General features: G+C 44.9%; 1 protein-coding gene across 1 annotated transcript; it reads left to right on the forward strand.

The window, feature by feature from the left end:
- Positions 1 to 2,190: 2,190 nt before the first annotated feature.
- LOC141165412 (zona pellucida sperm-binding protein 3-like) lies at positions 2,191 to 5,690 on the forward strand. Its single transcript, XM_073651014.1, has 8 exons — positions 2,191 to 2,646; positions 3,069 to 3,184; positions 3,495 to 3,598; positions 3,679 to 3,856; positions 3,927 to 4,047; positions 4,645 to 4,736; positions 4,832 to 4,962; positions 5,443 to 5,690. The coding sequence occupies exons 1-8, from the start codon at positions 2,191 to 2,193 to the stop codon at positions 5,688 to 5,690; spliced, it is 1,446 nt and encodes a 481-aa protein (XP_073507115.1).
- Positions 5,691 to 17,422: the final 11,732 nt, after the last annotated feature.

Below are 17,422 nucleotides of genomic sequence, written 5' to 3' on the forward strand. Positions count from 1 at the left end.
ACTACACTCAGTATTACAATTGTGATGTGCATTGATTTTTAGTACTACACAATCAACCCTAGATGGCACATTTGTGCCAATCAACCAGACCATATAACCAAAACCTATAGATCTGACTGGCTTCTTTACAGTCAGACTGAAAGCCGACCACAAGAGGTAGTGATGGTCTACACTAACAGCTTTTATACAAGGGCTGGATGATTTCCTTGATACACAACATTGTGGGTTAGTTAACTTAGTGTCCATGTACAATTGTGGGGGGGTTGAACTTGATGGACCTGGGTCTTCTACCTATAGAAAAGTTCAAATCTTACAAGCAAAAGTGGTGAAAGAAACTTAATGGTTTGCACCAAATCAATAAAGTGGAGAATTTCCAGAGATTTAAGAAGCAAAAAAATTGGTAATCAATTTGGCACCCATTCACATACTTGTAAGTCTTAGTTGTGCCTTCTATATGCGACGTCAAAGCTGGAGTTTAATGCCGTAAACTGGAGAGAGAAAATGGCAAATTCATCACAATTTGCAAGTACTTGTAGCACTTTTTTTTTTTTTGGATGTAAAAGACTTCAATCTAATCTGGTACCTGCCCTGAACTCTATAAACTGGCACAAGTGACGGCTGCCACATTTATATTAACCTACCTGAACGATTGGCCACTTGGTCAGTCCAAAAAAATCTGGCGGCCAATTTTGAGAGCAACAAAAACGTAATGTCCCAATACTCTCTGCAGCAAAGTACTAATAAAAGCTTTATACAACCAGTATTAGATACTTTACACCCTTAAAATAGAAAGGTGAAGAGGAGTCTAAAGTGGCACCAAATGTATTGTAGAGGTTCCGGAATCATTTTGTGCCGTCTTCTGATTGGACGCCGCCTAGTTTGGAGCATTTCCCACCAGGAGCCACTTCAAAGAAATTCCATTCTTTTCTCCTGCCAGGTGATTTTTCAACACCTAAACCGAAAAAAAAAAAAATCTCAAAAGATTGAAAATCTGATCAGCAAAGTGATTTTTTCCATGGTATTTAGTCAAGTGTGTTTTGAGCAATTTTTTTTTTTTTTTTCGTAGTGGACTTGCTCCAAAAATCTCCTTATTCACAATTTAATCAAGTGTTTTTTTGAGCAATTATTTTCTTATTTTTGCAGACTTTTTTTTTTTTTCAGACAGCAATCTCTCCAAAAATTTTCATGTGCCCAAGCCCTGAGAATAGAAGCGGCTTCACAACGGTGACAAGATTCATTCATTTACAATTTTTGTTTTGACAGAGTATGTCAAAAGTTATATTAAAATAAGACATTTTCCGGCTCTTGCCACAATTTTTTTTTTTATGGCTCTGTACACATGAGAATTTACAGCAGATTTTTTTTGCAGCCAAAACAGTTTGGTCAGGAAAAAGGTTATGTAAAATTTGTGCATTTTTGATACGTTTTTATATTTTTTTTTGGAAGCAAAAAAAAAAAAACGCTGAAAGAATCGATATGGCAGTTTTAAGAAATAAAAATAGCGTCTGCATGAGAGTTCAACAATCTCATTCACTTTGCTGACACTGTAAAATGCACCGAAAAAAGTGAGCAAAAACACATGTAAAATGTCAGCAGTTATTTTACACCTAGCATGCACTTTTGATGACGGAGACATTTTTACTTCGTGTCATTTTGTCCATGAATTTTTCATGTCCGTAAATCTGGTCCCAAATTTTTGAAGATTATAAAGTTTTCCAATATGGAATTTACCAGTCAAGAACATTTATTTTCTATGTTTCACCAGGAAATAATTGACCACAAGGTTAAAAAAAAAGTCTCAAATGTTTTCTACCATTGACAAAAACGATAACATGACCACAACATATGAGTTAAACCCAAAGGTTGCGTTCACATACTCAGGTTTTCAGATGCAGTTTTTAAATCCGAAGCTAAGTGTGGATTCCTCCATAGGCGTCTTCTGTTTTGTTTTTATCTACTCCTGGCTTCAAAAGCTGCATCAAAAAACCTGAATGGAGGAACGCACCGTATGAGATGTGTGCAAATTCTAGTGTGAACTCCACCTCAGTCCCATGTCCTCATCAGGTGTGGAGAAGAAGGTGGTCAGCTGAGTGTAATGAGGCATCAGGTGGAGCAATGGTCCTGTGATGAGGAGGGTATAAAGCTCTGCTCCTTACATCTCCTTCTTGTGTGTCTTGCTTTGCAGTTAGGATGGAGCTGTGGGTCAGGTGGAGTTGTCTTCTAGTGGTTCTTCTCTATGGAGCAGGATTTGGTAGCTGTTCGGTTAGGCACCGGCGCCAATCAGATGCTTGGTGGAGGAATTATCAGTCTGGTCAAGGATCTTCTAGAGGACTAGGACAGTCTGTACCTGGAGTGGGCTCTTCTAGAAGAAACCATTGGTCTCATGCTCAGTCTTTGCCCAGTTGGGACAGCAGGTATACTGGAAGAGATCATAACCTTCGAGAGCTGTCTCCGACATCCTCCCCCATCAGTGTGCAGTGTGGTGAGGACAGGATGGTGGTGATGGTGAACAGAGACTTCTATGGCAATGGTAAGCTGGTGAATCCCTCGGACCTGACCCTGGGCTCCTGCAAACCTGGAGCACAAACAACTGATTCCAATGTGATGTTTGAAAATGGTCTTCAAGAATGTGGTAGTGCTTTAGAGGTGAGTGATTTGCGACCCCCATGGAAGACTTTTATTTGTTTAATTGACTATGGATTATTGTAATCAGTTGGTAGTCTACATATCATGGTACATAAGTTGGACCCATGCTTTAAGCTTTTCTCTATCATTAGTATACAATAGCTCTTTCCACTTGCAGTACCCTTGGTAAAATCCGTGATCTGGGTTTCCCAATATTGTCAGTTGCTCAAATTAAATCTTGCTTTAATCAAGGTTTTATGGGTCTCATTTTCCCTCTGTAGTGGAACTCAACACTTCGGTCAGCAGGTTTTTGATCTACTCAGAGCATCATAAAAAAACGATCCATGGGTAAAATTGAGGTCTCTGTCCCTATATCCTGCTGCTGACTGCTTTCCTCTAACTGCTGCTATTCTAACTTTTATTTTTTTTTTTCCCCCTCTTAGATGACCCCAGACTGGCTGATCTACACCAGCAACCTGCACTACTCTCCTACTTCCAGCAATGTGCCCATCACCAGGTCCAGCCCTGCTGTGGTTCCCATCCTTTGTTACTACCCCCGGTGAGTGTACAACAGTGTAGTCTAACGATGCACAGATGGTCTTCTCCATAAAGTGGGTGCTTAATCAAAAAATATTGCTCTGTAGGTACTCTCAATCATGGGGTAATGCCTTTTACATAAAATTAGTATGGGCTTAGTTGACTCTGGACACCATATCATTGAAAAACCAAACCAGGTCAAGAATAGTGACCCAAATTCTAATATGAAGGTGTTTTTAATGTACTTATGACCTCGACTGGGCATGGTTGACCAGAAGACAGCTGGCTTTATTATATTCTGCATCTCATTATAAAACCTCTGTCTTATCTAGACATGGCAATGTGAGCAGTAACGCCATCAGACCAACATGGACTCCATTCAGCACCACAGTGACCTCAGAGGAGAGGCTGGCTTTCTCATTGCAGCTTATGACTGGTAAGAAGCTTCCAGCTCTAGGGTGGTAGAGCAGAGGCTCTTGGCATTTTTTTGCTAATGCTCCAGTATTTTCTCTCCAGCGGACTTCAGTGCTCCAACTTCAGTATTGGTCTACACTCTTGGTGAGGTGTTGTACATAGAAGCCTCTCTGGATATCCAGAACCACACTCCCATGATCCTGTTTGTTGACCGTTGTGTGGCCACCACTACTCCTGATGTGGACTCTAGACCCAGTTATGACATAATCTCCAACAATGGGTGAGTTACCAACATCAATACTGTACAAGACTCCAAGGAGGCCAATATCTAAAACTAACCTGTTCTCCAGATGCATGATGGACAGTGTGGAAGAAGATTCCTCTTCAGTCTTTGTTTCACCAAGACCCCAAGCCAACAAGCTTCGCTTCATGGTTGATGCCTTCAGGTTCACCGACAGTGACGTTGCTTTGGTAAGGACTCTAAAAACCAAATTGGTGCAGGCTCTGTCCACCTTAGTATATTTTCATGTTTAAAGTGTAGTTTTGTCTTTTCCAAAAATAATTTTATTTTCCCTCAAATGTGTCAAGTTTTGATGTTAAACAAGTTCAAGTGTCTAACGTACAACAGGATGAAGCGTGTGCCACTAATGACTAGACTGAAGATCCACTTATGCGTCAAGACTATCAATATTGCAGTCTATATAGGCGGCTGATGAACTGGCAAAATAAACTTGCCGGGTGACATGACATTTTTGTGTTACACCGTCATCTTTTGCTCTGCTGAGAACAATGGTGACCTATGACTGATCGTTAAGCGAGGTTGCTATATAAACAGGCTCTTAAACAATCGCCAACTGGTTAATTTTTAATGCTGTGAGTCGAGGAGGGTTTACGGCATCCAAGTTCACACTGCTGAAATAACCCATAGCATTGGTAAGTGTGCCATGACCCAAATTTTGCAAATTCTGACTACCTAGGACATCATCTCTTGAACCATTGCACTCATACTGCAGATGCTCGTTTTGGACATTTACTTTTAAGAAGGCATAAACTTCAATTGTCTTTTAGATCTACATCACTTGTACCCTGAGAGCTGCTGACATCAACCAGACCCCTGATCCCATGAACAAGGCCTGCTCCTACAACAAGGCATCTAGCAGGTAAGACCCACCATAACAGTTTTAAAATCTTAAACTGCACCTCCTTAAATGATTGCTCATTCAATGGTGGGACTTTGTTGACCTCAATCTTCCAGTTGGTCACCTGTAGAAGGACAAAGAGGGATCTGCCAGTGCTGCACCACTAGGAACTGTGCTACTGCTGCTGGCCAGAGAACCCAATGGGGGTCATCCGGAAGGCAAAGGGGATTTGGGAAGAGGGATATTGGTGAGTCAACCAGATTTATCAATTGCCTTTCGACTGACACTGCCCTACATTAGATTCCCTGGGACTATTCGTTTTAATAAAGTCTACATAACTGGTTGCACAACTTTATTTGCTTGGTAATCTCAACATGCATGTTGGCTTGGTGCCATGCATGGAATATCTTGCTAAGATGTCTGTGGAAAAAAAGTGCTAAACTTGGACAGCTACGCACTATTGAAGTCTGCCCATCCTAGTTTTGCAAGCTTCAAATATCCAATGTTTGTTCTGGACACTAGTAGAATCTTCCATATAACTGATACAGGATGGTGCATGTACTTCAGAAATGTCCTGAGCCACACAAGCGTACACTGTCCCCATCACTTGGCTATTTCAGTATGTTCTGCAAGACCAGCAGTTTGTATGTTGTAGACTGTATCATGAACCTCTGCAAATTGTTTCTACTACCTCATATTCTAGAATTTGTATTGCTTCTACCACCAGGTTCTCATGTAGAGAAACATGGCATGGCCACCCTTGGTCCCATACTAGTGACTGGATCCAAGTCTAACCAGGTTCATGGAGCAGGAACCCTCCAAGCTTCCAGGATGAGCGTCCAACGTGAACCTCTACAGCTGTGGGTGCTGGTGGCCATTGGATCTGTCACTTCAGTAGTTGTTGCCATTGTTCTTACTGTGGCTGGAAAATGTCTTCTGGAAAGATTTTCCCATAAAGAATCTGTGTCAAAATAAATATTTTTTTTGTATAATCTGTTTATGGGTCATCTTGAATATTGTTTGGGCATAGGAATGTAGTCTCTACATGGGTTGCCTAACATGAGCACTATTGACATGGTGGACACTTGTGTGACAGCTAGAGTCATATTTGTACAATAAACTGCCACATCTAGAGCAGGCTAGTCTTGGTGGTAGTGGTTTCCCACTTCTATAATGGAAGGACGCAGGTATTTACAGACCTGTAGTCAGACTATGACCTTGATGGTTAAAATGACTCAACCTAATATAAACTGGTACAAACACGCAAAAAAAAAAAAAAAAAAATTCTTTAGCAATTTACTAGCACTTAGTCGGCAAAGTCTTGGCTCACACAGACCTGACCGACAGGTGGGCAAAACGAACAGTAAAGTTAAGGTTGTTCAGTAAGAACAACTAGTGGTCATGTGCAGGCTCCAGAACACAAAGATCCTCAGGAAGTCCATGTTCCTGTTTGGGTTCGGCAGTCCAAACACTGGCTGTTTCCAACCTCTGATCATTTGTAAGATTATTACTGCCGGTCAGAGCTGGGGTATTGCGATGTCTGCATGATCCCGCAACTGTGACCAGTAGTAAAAAGCTTACCGCTGGTCACTGGTGTCAGCTGATAAGTACTAGTCCCATCAGCCTATGCCTGCGGTCACTGATAACAGTGAGCTGGTGCCTGTGCTCAAAGCAAAAATAAGTTTTAAATATTGAAATAAACAGTTATACTCGCCTAATCCCTGAAGCCCTTGTCTCCTGTAAAAGAGGAAATATACCACAATTTCATGTGGTGTTGGTGCAGTGTGTCGGCTGCTGTTGCAGTGGTTTTGTGCTTGTGGGGTGGTGTGGCCTGGAGTCATGGGGACTCGGTCTTGGAGCATGGCTGCTTGGAGGCACCAGGCCGCCCTGCTGGTGCATTGTTGCTGTGGCGGTGGTTGGCGCACGGCTCCGCTCCCATTCAGGTAGGGAGTGTTAGGACCCACTACGAGCTTTGCCGTGATGTGGCAGTGGGCTTCATACAGTCTGATCAGAATGTTAAACTAAGAACCTCATGTTCAGTTATATATTTTTGCCGTGAGGCATTAGATCAAATGTGTGGTTTTTTTTTGTTTTTTTTTTTGTGCGGTCCATGCTCCTTTTTTGCATACCACAACTAATACTTGCCTATCCACCATAATCATACTGACCCATGACTATCTGTATCACTATTAGTGGTCACATCAGCTGATGTGACTGCTTTACCCAGGAGCGTAATCGCTCTCGCAGTGTATAGCGCTGAGCTGCTGTGAGTGTGCTCAGGAGTTGATCAGCTGATGAGCTCTGGTGATCTCGCTTAAGGCACCACCATTGTGAGGAAGTTCTCAAGCAGCATTAGTACCATAAATGAGGTCACTGGGGTCCTGTGGACTCTCACGGTAGCTCAGCGCTAGATCCTGCCTGTGTTAGTGTGTAGCCTGCTGTCGTGTAGGGCAGTCACATCAGTGACTGCTCTACAGCTGATCCAGATCATCGTGGGGCAATATCTTCTTTTTTTTTTTTTTTTTTTTTTTTTTTACAGGGGACAATGGCTTTCAGGTGTTAGGTGAGTAACTTTTTTATTTTTATATTGGTCAGTTTTTACATGCTGTCTTTATTTCCAAACGCTTACTATGGGGTTAGTAATGGGGTGTCTCATAGACACCCCTGTTATTTACCTGGGCTTAATGTCAGCTGCTAATACAAAACTGGCATACCCCCAACCCTATTTCCCCATTTGCCACCTCACCAGGGCAAGTGGGAAGGGTGAAGCTAAGCACCGAATTTGGCTCCTATTATGATGCGCCATTTCTGGGCCAGCTGAGGGCTGTTAGCCTTGGAAGGGGGGGTGGCTAGTATTCATGGCCCCTTCTCTGGCTATTCAGCCACAGCTGTCTCACAACTGTCTGGTTAGCCTTTGCTGGTTAGAACTTGTAGGGGGACCCTACATAAATTACTTTTTTTTTTTTTTAGGTACCCCTATAAACTAACAGGTCAAAGCTGTTTAGTGTTTACTGGCATTAATAGCAAGGGAACATTTTGGGCTAATGGACCCCATCCTTGACCAGTAATATCAGCCTCCAGTGGGAGGCTTTCCCTCTGCTGGTTATGAATAATCGGCAGACACCCGCACTTTATTTTACACATTAAAGAACAAAAAAAAAGTACACTGGGTGCTCACTACAACTCCCATCATTGTCGCCTTGTTGCGCTGATCTCAGGGAGAACACGCAACAATATGAGCTGCACTTAGCACCCAGCACTCCATCATTGTACAGTCTGGCACAAGAGCTACTGTGAGACCCGGTGCCTTGAACTAAAGTAATCTTTCACCAGAGTTTAAAGCCAATGGGTCTCTGGGCAGCTGTGAGGCGCGGAAACCTCATGGGAAACCGAGGGGCATTTTAAAAGGGTTAAAACCAATAAGTCTGCAGGCACTCTGTTACTGCAGTCTTATGAATCCCCCCCCCCCCCCACCCACACACGCACTAGTTCCAGAGGGTAAGTAGGAGTTATACACCCCCTTCCCTCAGCCAGTGGGCATGGCCTCGTTCTCCGTACACTTGCATTGAGCGAGGCCACACCCAGTCTAGTGACGTAGCCCGCTGTGGGCTGATATTACTAGCCAGAGAAAGGGTGCATTAGTCCAAAATGTTACTTTGCTATTAACAGCTTTCAGCTGTCTGATTTGCATTCCCCCCCCCCCCCCTCATAAAGATAATAAAAATACACATACAGTACAGACCAAAAGTTTGGACACACCTTCTCATTTAAAGATTTTTCTGTATTTTCATGACTATGAAAATTGTACATTCACACTGAAGGCATCAAAACTATGAATTACCACATGTGCAATTATATACTTAACAAAAAAGTGTGAAACCACTGAAAATATGTCTTATATTCTAGGGTCTTCACAGTAGCCACCTTTTGCTTTGATGACTGCTTTGCACACTCTTGGCATTCTCTTGATGAGCTTCAAGAGGTCGTCACCGGAAATGGTCTTCCAACAATCTAGAAGGAGTTTCCAGAGATGCTTAGCACTTGTTGGCCCTTTTGCCTTCACTCTGCGGTCCAGCTCACCCCAAACCATCTCGATTGGGCTCAGGTCTGGTGACTGTGGAGGCCAGGTCATCTGGCGTAGCCCCCCATCACTCTCCTTCTTGGTCAAATAGCCCTTACACAGCCTGGAGGTGTGTTTGGGGTCATTGTCCTGTTGAAAAATAAATGATGGTCCAACTAAACGCAAACTGGATGGAATAGCATGCCGCTGCAAGATGCTGTGGTAGCCATGCTGGTTCAGTATGCCTTCAATTTTGAATAAATCCCCAACAGTGTCACCAGCAAAGCACCCCCACACCATCAGACCTTCTCCTCCATGCTTCATGGTGGGAACCAGGCATGTAGAGTCCATCCGTTCACCATTTCTGTGTCGCACAAAGACACGATGGTTGGAACCAAAGATCTCAAATTTGGACTCATCAGACCAAAGCACAGATTTCCACTGGTCTAACGTCCATTCCTTGTGTTCTTTAGCCCAAACAAGTCTCTTCTGCTTGTTGCCTGTCCTTGGCAGTGGTTTCCTCGCAGCTATTTTACCATGAAGGCCTGCTGCACAAAGTCTCCTCTTAACAGTTGTTGTAGAGATGTGTCTGCTGCTAGAACTCTGTGTGGCATTGACCTGGTCTCTAATCTGAGCTGCTGTTAACCTGCGCTTTCTGAGGCTGGTGACTCGGATAAACTTATCCTCAGAAGCAGAGGTGACTCTTGGTCTTCCTTTCCTGGGGCGGTCCTCATGTGAGCCAGTTTCTTTGTAGCGCTTGATGGTTTTTGTAACTGCACTTGGGGACACTTTCAAAGTTTTCCCAATTTTTCAGACTGACTGACCTTCATTTCTTAAAGTAATGATGGCCACTCGTTTTTCTTTACTTAGCTGCTTTTTTCTTGCCATAATACAAATTCTAACAGTCTATTCAGTAGGACTATCAGCTGTGTATCCACCAGACTTCTGCACAACACAACTGATGGTCCCAACCCCATTTATAAGGCAAGAAATCCCAATTATTAAACCTGACAGGGCACACCTGTGAAGTGAAAACCATTTCCGGTGACTACCTCTTGAAGCTCATCAAGAGAATGCCAAGATTGTGCAAAGCAGTCATCAAAGCAAAAGGTGGCTACTTTGAAGAACCTAGAATATAAGACATATTTTCAGTTGTTTCACACTTTTTTGTTAAGTATATAATTCCACATGTGTTAATTCATAGTTTTGATGCCTTCAGTGTGAATGTACAATTTTCATAGTCATGAAAATACAGAAAAATCTTTAGATGAGAAGGTGTGTCCAAACTTTTGGTCTGTACTGTATATATGGTTTTGTTACCATCACAAAGTTCTGATCTATGAAAATATAAAAAAGATCCGTAAACAAAAGTGAAATTCCAGAACACCAAAATTACGTTTTTTAGGTGGCTGCAATTCCACAAAAATGCTTTAACAAGTGTTTAAAACATCAGAAAAAAACAACCCACATCTATCCCAAAAAATAAGCTGTCACACAGCTTTCATCGAAAAATGAAAATGTTATGGGTCTCAGAAAACCGCGACACCACCCCAAAACTTTTTTTTCCAAACGTCTGATTTTTTTCACCACTAAAATAAAAAAGCTAGACTTGTTTAGTGTACAGTTATAGGAGCAAAGCTTCAGTCAAAATACCAGAATTAGGACAATAGATTGATAATAAATGTTTAATAAAGACTTGTGCTATTTCTAAATTCCCATGACTCACAAGTTGCAAGAAGAACTAGCTGATATAGTAACAAGGCTATAAATGCTGATTAATAATGGACTGTCAATTACAATTCACTTCCACCAATAACAATCATGACAGTAGTGGATCAGGTTCCTATGAACGCTAGAATGGACTGTCTTATTATCCAGTTAGCTTTTCTAATGGATTCCTATCACATAAAATACTTTAATGAACAATAAAGTAATGGTCGAGATGCTACAACCCGAACTTTATGGTTGCTGCGGAAAGCAGGGAAGTGTCAGAGGTACAACTGTTCCAGAGGGGCTAGTGACAAGAGGCAAGAAAACCCAGAGAAATTCCAAAAATATCCAATGTTCTATGTTCAAACAGAGGGTTTTTATGTGGATTTTAGGATTACCCCCTTCAACCCCCCTCCATTTTGTACACACACACCCCCCCCCCTGCCAAAAGCAATAACTTTTTAATATATTCATCAACATAGCCATGTGAGGACTTATTTTTTGCAGGACGAGTTTTACTTTTGTATGGCTCTATTTATTTTACCATATAGTGTACTGGAAAATGGGAAAAAAAGTGCAGTGAAAATGCAAAAAATCTGCAATTCCACAATTTTTTTTTTAATATTTTTCATGTTCACTGTATGATAAAACTGACCTGCCATCATGATTCCCCTGGTCAGTCCGAGTATGCAGATACCAAACATGTATAGGTTTTTTTATTTAGATGGTGAAAACAAATTCGGAAATTTATAAAATAAAATCATTTTTGTCACCATTATCCAAGACCGGTAACATTCTCATTTTTCGGGACCTGGGCCAGGTGAGGGCTTATTTTTTGCGCCCTGGGCTGTCATTTTTATTGATACCATTTTGGGGTAGATACAATAACAGATGATCAAAACATTGTATTTTATTGCAATGTTGCAGAGACCAAAAAAAACTTAATTCTGGCATTTTGATTTCTTTCTTCTTACACCGTTTACCGATCTGATTAATTTATTTCATATTTTGATAGATCGGGCGATTCTGAGTGCGAGGATACCAAATATGTGCATTTTTTTTAAATTGTTTTATTTTTAATAGGGCAAAAGGAAGGTGATTAGAACTTTTGTGGTTTTTTTTTCTTGGCCTTCACTAATTCTGTTGTGTTCTCTCCAGCAGACTTCAGTGCTCTCACTTCAATACAGGTCTACAATCTTGGTGAGATGTTCTATATAGAAGCTTCTTTGGAAACTCTGAACCATAGCCCCATGTTCCTGTTTGGCCACTCAACACCATTACTCCAGATGTGGACTCTAGACCCAGTTATGACATTATCTCCAACAATGGGTGAGTTACAATCCCCAATACTGAACAAGTTTCTAAGTATCCCAGTATCTACAACTGATCTAATCAACAGGTGCATGATGGACAGCATGGAAGAAGATTCCTCCTCAGTCTTTATTTTACCAAGACCTCACTTCATTGTTAATGCCTTCAGGTTCACGGATAGTGCTGCTTCTACGGTGAGGAACAGCTTGAAGATGACCCTAAACTGTAATAATTCTGGTGATCTCTTAAATTGCCTAAAATCACAAGGTGGTATGGGAGCATAAATGTGACGTGCCCAGGGGATGGGGATGACTCGGTACCCGAGCATTTGCCTTGTTTGGGGAGGTCGCGGTGGTCGGCTACCGGGCCCGTACCGTGGGGTCACTCTTGAAAAAGGGGATTGGAACTTGGATGGAAATAAAAATAAAGTAAATAGTTCGTGACGCCATCTGTGGTACCTGGTAAGGATTACCAGCGCTGCTGCGGACCTCCTGGGGGGTGATGGGATGGCAGCTGGGATGTTTCTGCTCCCCACAGGCGGAGCGGGCCCCCGGGGCAGTGTGGAGTTTGATGGTGGGTGGTGATGCTGGGGCTTGTAGTGCAGGCGGGATGGCGCAGCAGGAGTAACTGACAGAGACAGGGGATTCGCTTCAATACCTTTACTGGTGCGGATGTCGGGTGGGTGCACTTCAGGACTTCTCCCCAGTGAGCGGGTATAAGGCCTCCTGGTCCATGTCTGCCTCTCTGTATGCTCCTGGCCAGCCTGCAACTGGGCCTAGCTTATGTGTCGTGCTGTTCCTTCACCTGTCGCTTGGTAGTAGGACCTTCTGCTGGCGACCACTATCCCTGGTCGCCGTGGCCTTCGTGGTTCCTGGTCCTGTAATGGGTCTAGCTTCAGGTCTGCCAGGGACTTGTAGTCCTCTTGGAATGCCTGTGGTCCCTACTGGGTATAAAGGACCCGGTGTCCGGTTTGTATCTTTGGGGTGAGCCTAGGATGCTCCTCTGCCCCTTCAACTCCTCTCTCCTCTCCTCTTTGCCGTCGGCCACACTCGGGGCCCTCAGAACTCAGCAGCAGACGTGCTGCGTCTTCGCTGATCTCAGCGTCAGCATGCTCTCAGACTCTCTGACTCTGTCTGACTAAACAACTCACTGACTGCTTGGCTCCACCCTCCATATATATATCCCTATCAGGGCTCCCTCTGGTGGTATGAGGTGGAAGGGTGGAGGTGTTTGTATGTAATGAGGGCCTCTTGTGGAGAAGTCCGTCCATGCACCCTTTTGGGTCCTGCGGTACCTGTAAACAGCAGGGTGCCACAAATGCACCATAGTTTGTGATTTTATTTTTGGCTCATGAGTAAACTCTACACAGCTTTTAAAATATCTTGGAGGGTTTTGGTGTCCCTGAAAAAAGTTTCCATAGAAAAGTTTACCCTTGGGGGTCGTGGCTCAATATTAACCGTACATGTTTGTCCTAGATCTACATTACCTGTACCCTGAGTGCTGCTGACCTCAACCAGACCCCTGATCCCATTAACAAGGCCTGTTCCTACAACAAGGCATCTAGCAGGTAAGACTAAGATCATCCTATTTATGATCACCCTAGTAGATGGTGGCTGATCATTCAATGGTTGGTACACTTGGGTGACTCTCAATCTCTTCCAGTTGGTCACCTGTAGAAGGACAAAGTGGGATCTGCCAGTGTGGCACCCCTAGGAATTGTGCTACTGTTGCTGGCCAGAGAACACAATGGGGATCATCCGGAAGGCAAAGGGGATTTGGGAAGAGGGATGTCGGTGAGTTTACCAGATATTTAGAAGTTTCTGTGGCACCCTGCTACTACGGGTACCACAGGACCCAAAAGGGTGCATGGACGGACTTCTCCACAAGAGGCCCTCACTACAAACAGACACCTCCACCCTTCCACCTCATACCACCAGAGGGAGCCCTGTTAGGGATATATACTGGAGGGTGGAGTTAGGCAGTCCGAAAGCCAGAGAGCGTGCTGGCGCTGAGACCAGTGAAGAAGCAGCACGTGAGCTGCTGTGTACTGAGGGCCCCGAGTGTGGCCGAGGCAAGGAGAGAGGAGTTGAGGGGGCAGAGGAGCATCACAGGCTCACCCCAAGGCATAATCTGGACACCGGGTCCACACCTACAGGGTTCTCTACACCCAGTAGGGACAACCGGCATACCAGGAGGCCTCCAGACCCCTGGTCATCCTGAAGCTACCATCAAATACCGGACTAGGAACCACGAAGGCCCCGGCGTCCAGGGATAGTGGTTGCCAAGGAAAAGTCCTACTTCGGACGCGCCCAGGGGATAGGGACGACTTGGTACCCGGGCCGGGCCTTTGCCTGGTTTGGGGATGTCGCGGAAGTCGGCTCCCAGGCCCGTACACTGGCGTCACTCTTGAAAAAGGGGATTGAAACTTGGATAAAAATAAATAAACAGTTTGTGACGCCACCTGTGGTACCTGGTAATGATTACCAGCGCTGCTTCAGACCTCCGTGGGTGTTGGGATGGCAGCTGAGGTGTTTCTGCTCCCCACAAGTGGAGCGGGTCCCCAGGGTAGGGATGGTGTGAAGGGATGCAGGGGAGAGGGGACCCAGCCGGGTCAGAGGAAGAACAGACACGCACACAGGGGTTCGCTTCAGTACCTTTACTGCAGATGGTAGTCAGGTATTGTCCGCGGTACTTGTAGGTGGTGTGCATTTCTGGACTTGTTCCCCAGTGAGCGGGTGTAAGGCCTCCGTTCTGTATCTTCCTGTTTCTCTCCCTGGAGCTTCTGACCTGCCTGGAACAGGGTCTAGCTTCCTTGATGTTTTTCTCACCAGTCTTGCTTGGCGGCGAGGGCTTTCCCACTGGTTACCACAATTCCTGGACGCTGGGGCCTTCGTGGTACTTAGTCCTCTGAAAATGCGCTATTCACGGGTGGACTGAGGGATATGAAATCCTCCTCAGTATGCCGGATTCCCTACTGGGCATAGAGATCCCAATAGGCTTGGGCCCGGTGCCCGGCTTGCATCACGGGATGAACCCTCTGTGGTTCCTCTATCCATCATGGCTCTTCTCTTCTCCTTGCCTTCTAGCCCACTCTAGGCTCTCACTGGCCAGACTAGCCCGCAGCTTGGGCTAGCCTGGCTTTCAGCCACACAGACTTCAGCTTGTCTGGTGCTGCAGCATCGTGTCACACTCACTGCTTCCCAGTGACTGACTTCCTGAACTCCACCCCCGAGTATATATATACCTGACAGGGCTCCATCTAGTCGACTTGGGTGGAGGTGTCTGCATGTATTGAGGCCACTGGGGAGAACCCATCTGTGCAACACCCAGGAGTTCTGTGACAGCCTGCAGCCACAGGGCGTCACACTATCAAGCGGTCAGGTGAGAGAGCAACACAACACCGAAGCTAGGCTAAGTTCCAGGCTGGCCAGAAGCTTAGAGAGAGGGAGACACGGATCAAGAGGCCTTATACCCGCTCATTGGGGAGAGTCCAGAAGTGCACCCTTCCTAGCAAGTACCCTGGACCATACCTGCCATTACACCAGTAAAGGTACTGAAGCGAATCCCCCTGTGTGCGTGTCCGTCATTCCCCCTGACCCGACCGGGCCATCTCTCACCTGCATCCCTTCTATCAACCCTGCCCCGAGGGTCCGCTCCGCCTGTGGGGAGCAGAAACAGCCCAGCTGCCATCCCATCATCCCCCGGAGGTCTGCAGCAGCGCTGGTACCCATTACCAGAAACGGCAGGTGGCGTCACAAGACAAACTGTTACCAAAACATCTTTTAAAGAGTGACCCAGAGGACGGGCCCGGGAGCCGACTGTCGTGATATCCTACAAAGAAGGTAAAGGCCCGGGTACCGAGTCTCAAACATATCCCCCTGGTCGAGTCATTTCCTTTAGACCCAACAACCCTTCTCTAGTTGCATTCGGATCTGTCACTTCAGTAGTTGTTGCCGTTGCTCTTAATGTGGCTGGAAAATGTCTTCTGAAAAGATTTTTGCCCCATTAGTCCAAAAATAAAGAAGGAAAATTTATTTTGTTTCAGTGTCTTGTGTGCTAATCTTCAGATAGGATGGCTCAGTGCTTCTGATCCATATGGCTGATTCTCTGTAGGATATATGTGGAGGTACTGTATGACTTCTGTGTTTTTCAAGGTCTCATGTAATGAAGCTAGATCTCTATACAGGCAGGTATTTGCAAAGGCTGTATATAAGGATGGTTTTCAGGTTAAGATATACAGTGGGTACGGAAAGTATTCAGACACCTTTACATTTTCACTCTGTTTCATTGCAGCCATTTGGTAAATTCTAAAGTTCATTTCTTTTCTCATTAAAGTTCACTCTGCTCCCCATCTTGACTGAAAAAAACAGAAATGTAGAAATTTTTGCAAATGTAATAAAAAAGAAAAACTGAAATATCACATGGTCATAAGTATTTAGACCCTTTGCTCAGTATTGAGTAGAAGTCCCCTTTTGAGCTAGTACAGCCATGAGTCTTCTCGGGAATGATGCAACAAGTTTTTCGCACCTGGATTTGGGGATCCTCTGCCATTCTTCCTTGCAGATCCTCTCCAGTCCCTCAGGTTGGATGATGAACGTTGGTGGACAGCCATTTTCTGGTCTCTCCAGCTCTACTGTGCTTTTCTGTAGCGGTGTGTGACTCACGCGCACCTCCTGTAAGCCATACCCTGGGAGATGGGGACTCGGAGTCGGATGTGAAGGTAGGGCCCTGACCATCGCACTGTTCTTATCTCAGAGGAGAAACACTACCCTCCATTACAGAAGTGCAGCATCCCTGTGGCGGTCGAACCCTCAGGGGCGCCACATTCCCCCCTGGTGAAACACAGCATGTCCGCGGGCTGCAAAAGAGTAATACCTGGTAAAGTTTTTCTTTTTATATATAACAATAAACTATCTTCCCTTTATGGGAGGCATTTCTTCTTTAACGTTACACACAGCATATAATATAAAAATACAAAAGTATAAAATTATAAAAGTGCTAGAATTATCCAGAGACATTTATGCACAGACAGATGAATTAAAGTGCAAGGACGAAGAGTCAGTTCAGAAGCTCGAGGGACCTGTCCCAAACCCCCAACGTAGGCCCTGGGGGGGCTGCAGGGCATGAAGATCCAAGTTGGACCTCCAGGAGAGCCACTCCAGACAAGTTTTTCTTCTGAGGTCTGAGGTAGAAATATCCGCGGTTTCACATAAAACCAATAAGGAGCACCTAAAAGATGCAAACTATTTACAAGGCTGGAGTCTGTCTGCTGCAAGTCCACAGGGACCAATGTCTCTGGAAACCGGGGGTGCAAATCAAAACATAAACGTCAACATAATAACTTTGAACAGGTTACAGCCGCCGGGGCTGCTTAACTCTCGGGTTCCCTCCTGGGAAAAGGCTCATTCCTCCCGACGGAGGCTGACCGGTCCTCTGAGGCTGAGCGCGAGGGGGCGTCGCTCCCGGACACCTTGTGGACATCCAGGGCGTACCACCCCCGCACCCCATGGTGACGGGTGTATGTAACTACGTCACTCGGGAAGAGGTTCCGGCCAGGGTGTCCCTTTTTCAGCCGCGGTTCGACGTCCCGCCTGCTGACGAAGACGTCGTCCTGATACTGGGGACT

This window comes from Phyllobates terribilis, unplaced genomic scaffold, assembly GCF_046119375.1.
Source record: "Phyllobates terribilis strain yellow unplaced genomic scaffold, ASM4611937v1 Scaffold_11__3_contigs__length_659146591, whole genome shotgun sequence".
In the NCBI taxonomy this organism is placed as follows: Eukaryota; Metazoa; Chordata; class Amphibia; order Anura; family Dendrobatidae; genus Phyllobates; species Phyllobates terribilis.